General features: G+C 57.1%; 1 protein-coding gene across 1 annotated transcript in view; it reads left to right on the top strand.

Annotated features, from left to right (window-relative positions):
- Positions 1-2,372: 2,372 nt before the first annotated feature.
- CAMSAP1 (calmodulin regulated spectrin associated protein 1) overlaps positions 2,373-2,899 on the top strand; it is a 32,904-nt gene continuing 32,377 nt past the window's right edge. Inside the window, exon 1 of the mRNA XM_005421249.2 lies at positions 2,373-2,514. Within this exon, the coding sequence (XP_005421306.2) occupies positions 2,446-2,514 (69 nt within the window). The 5' untranslated portion in view covers positions 2,373-2,445. The remainder of the gene's footprint in view (positions 2,515-2,899) is intronic.

Genomic DNA, 2,899 nt, shown 5'->3' with positions numbered 1-2,899 from the left:
GCACGCATGCGCATTTCTATCGCCACGGCCCTGCCACCCCCCCCGCACTGCTTTCGCCGCAGCTTTGGTACAGCCCGGTCCCGGTTCCGAGCCGCTGCGTGCCGCTGTGCAGCCACAACCGGCATCCCTGTGCCCTGTCACGGCACCACAGCAGGCGAATACTGCAGCGCCCTCATGTATCCTTCCGCGTCTCTCCCTCTGCCGGAACTTGAGGATGTGGATCACCGAGAGATCCCTCCGCAGCGTCCGAGCCGCACAACCGATACCTGATGTGCCTCCGCGTTTTCACAAAAATCTTTCGATAATTTTCAACTAACAGACTGGCATGAAGTCACAGGCCAGGTTTGCGAAGAAGAAAGTCTAAATCCTTTAGCTGTGCCTGTGCTATTCAGCCAGCAAGCCGGTGGTCCTAGAACACGGGTGGCTATCCCGCCTCATGAGATAAAAGAATTGTGGAAAGCAATAAGGGACAGAGGTATCTGCTCCCCATATTTTAAGCAATGCTGAAAAGTACAATGGAAGGACACACACCAAATGACTGTAAAAATCTTGCTGGTGTAATTTTCACAGACTCACAATATGTGCTATGGGAACACAAATGGAAAAGACTGCTTAGGGTGGGAGAAATGCGTGCACTTTATGATTGGCTTTTCGCAAATATTAAAATGAATATTGTATGTGTGGTGTGAGAAAGTAATGCTGTATTAATTCTCTTAAGTACTGTGTTAAATATAGTTTTAGGTTATAAAAATTGTTAAAATTATTATTATACTATATTACACTACACCTAAACTGAATCTGCCGAGTACTCAACCCTGCACACACCGCACACAACTCGTGACTGTCACCCAACAGTCCTGGCACACACACACACCTGGCCCTGACAGGCCAAGGAAACAAAACCCCATCACTCTGGGTAAGCAATCTCCACATTGCATTCTACTTTGGCACAAACACAGGCACAGCAAATGAGATAAGAATTGTTTTTCCTTCCTCTGAGGTTCAGAGAATGTGAATCCCAGAAATATTCTTGGGAAGAACTGTGCCTTGCTTTTCTCTGTGAAGGGAAATGTGGTGACAGGTGCACCCTTGCCTCCAGGGCAAAGAATCACGGAATGGTTTGGGTGGGAAGGGACCTTGAAGGTTTATCTTTGATTTATCCAACACTTCAACAGGCAAGAGGGGGCTCATCTGCTTCAGAGCTGCTTGCTTTTCTCACGCCTTTCACAAGCAAAGTCACTTCCCAGGCCGAGCAGCCCCTCAGATTCCCATGGGTTCCCGTGGGCTGTATTTATAGTTTGCTGGGCTAAAAATAAAAGCCCCAAGTGTTGGGTTCCCTGATCCCAGCCTCGTGGAAGGAGGGATGCCCAGGAGCCCCCAGGAGGGGTCTGGTGAGGAGTGTTCCCTGGGGCTGTGATGCCTTGGGGGCTGCTCCCATGGAGGATTGATAAAAGTTTATTTTTTGGAGATGATGTAGCTGCTGCATCACTGGCTGCTCTTGCTCAGCACAGAGCCTCGTGCAGGACTCTCATCCCACTAAAAATACTTCCTCTGCCTCATCAGGCTCAGTGTAACAGAGCCTGTGAGTGGAGGGGATGGAGCCACCAGTGCTCCTGGCTGTGGCTACCAGATGGCACATGAGGAAACCCTGCACGGCCCAGCTCTGAGAAAATGTGCTGCCAGATCCCTCTGAAAAACCTCTGTACGTGCAGCACTGGTTTGTGCTGGTGCTGAGCCCCCTGTGTGTGTGCCCAGCAAACATTCCTGCCTGCTCCTGACTGGTTTCCAAGCGAGGTCCCTTTTCAGCTGCCACCATGCCGGACACAAGTGCTGGGCACTGCAGGGCAGCGGTCCAGAGGGAGGATGTGCAGGAGAAACGTGCCTGAACGTGAGGGGCCCAGTGCATCCCCTCTAAGGGGAGACCTTCCCTTCGTGCCAAGGGAAGCCAAAGTAATTTCTCCACTGTTTCCTTAATCTGGGGCATTGTAAACAGAACTGAGGTCCAAGGGCAGCGTGGGGGGGAGCGGGATCTCGTCTGTCCCTCTGCCTCTGTCCCAGTCCCGCCACGCCACCAGCACTGGGCTCATCTCCCCCCCTCCTGACTCTGTGGCTCTCCTGAAAAAAAAAAAAAAATCCAAACAGCCCAGATCCCGGTGTGACACTGCCTTGCGGGGCTGCGTCTGAACGCTTTCCCCGTACAAAACCTTGCAGCTTTAACCAAAACCAAAGCGGGCATATCTGCTGCCGGCATGGCCCCGCAGCCCCCGGCCCCCTCCTCCGCAGCTCTGATGTCACTCGGCAGGAGCGTGAGTCAGCCCGCAGTTGCCGTGGTGATGCCGGCGATGCCGGGGAGCGCAGCGCGGCCCCGCTGCCCCCAGCCCTGCCCGGGGAGCGCAGGGCACCGAGCCCCCCGGCGCTGAGCCCCGGGACGTGCCATGGGCTCCCATGCCACGGGGAGCTGCCCAGAGCCCCCGGCGACCCCCGAGGCTGCGAGGATGTCGGCGGCGGGCGGCGGTGAGTGCTCGAGGGGATTCGCCGGTCAGGGGCTGCTCCCGGGGGGCTTTGGGCGGTTCGGGGTCGCGGAGCAGCCGTGTGTCCGCCCGGCAGGACAGACAGCGGCACCCAGTGCCCCAGCCCCGCGGGTGGGGGCGTCCTTTGCAGCACGCCCTTCTCCACGTGCTCCTGGGCGTCTCATCACCCCAGTTCCAGGGCCGGCTGGGGGGCACGGGCTGCTCCCAGCCAGTTCCGAACCCCGGGGAGGGAATGGAGCCTGAGGCAGGCGGTGTTGGGCTGGCAGCAGCCTTGGCACGCGTGGGGAGTGGGCTGGGATGGCACAGCACGGGGGCACCGGGGCTGGGATGGCACGGCACGGGGGCACCAGGGCGGGGACGGCACGGCC

Source organism: Geospiza fortis, unplaced genomic scaffold (genome assembly GCF_000277835.1).
Source record: "Geospiza fortis unplaced genomic scaffold, GeoFor_1.0 scaffold27, whole genome shotgun sequence".
NCBI classification, from domain to species: Eukaryota; Metazoa; Chordata; class Aves; order Passeriformes; family Thraupidae; genus Geospiza; species Geospiza fortis.
Note: the sequence above shows the minus strand (reverse complement) of the source record. Positions and strands in the feature narration are given on the sequence as shown.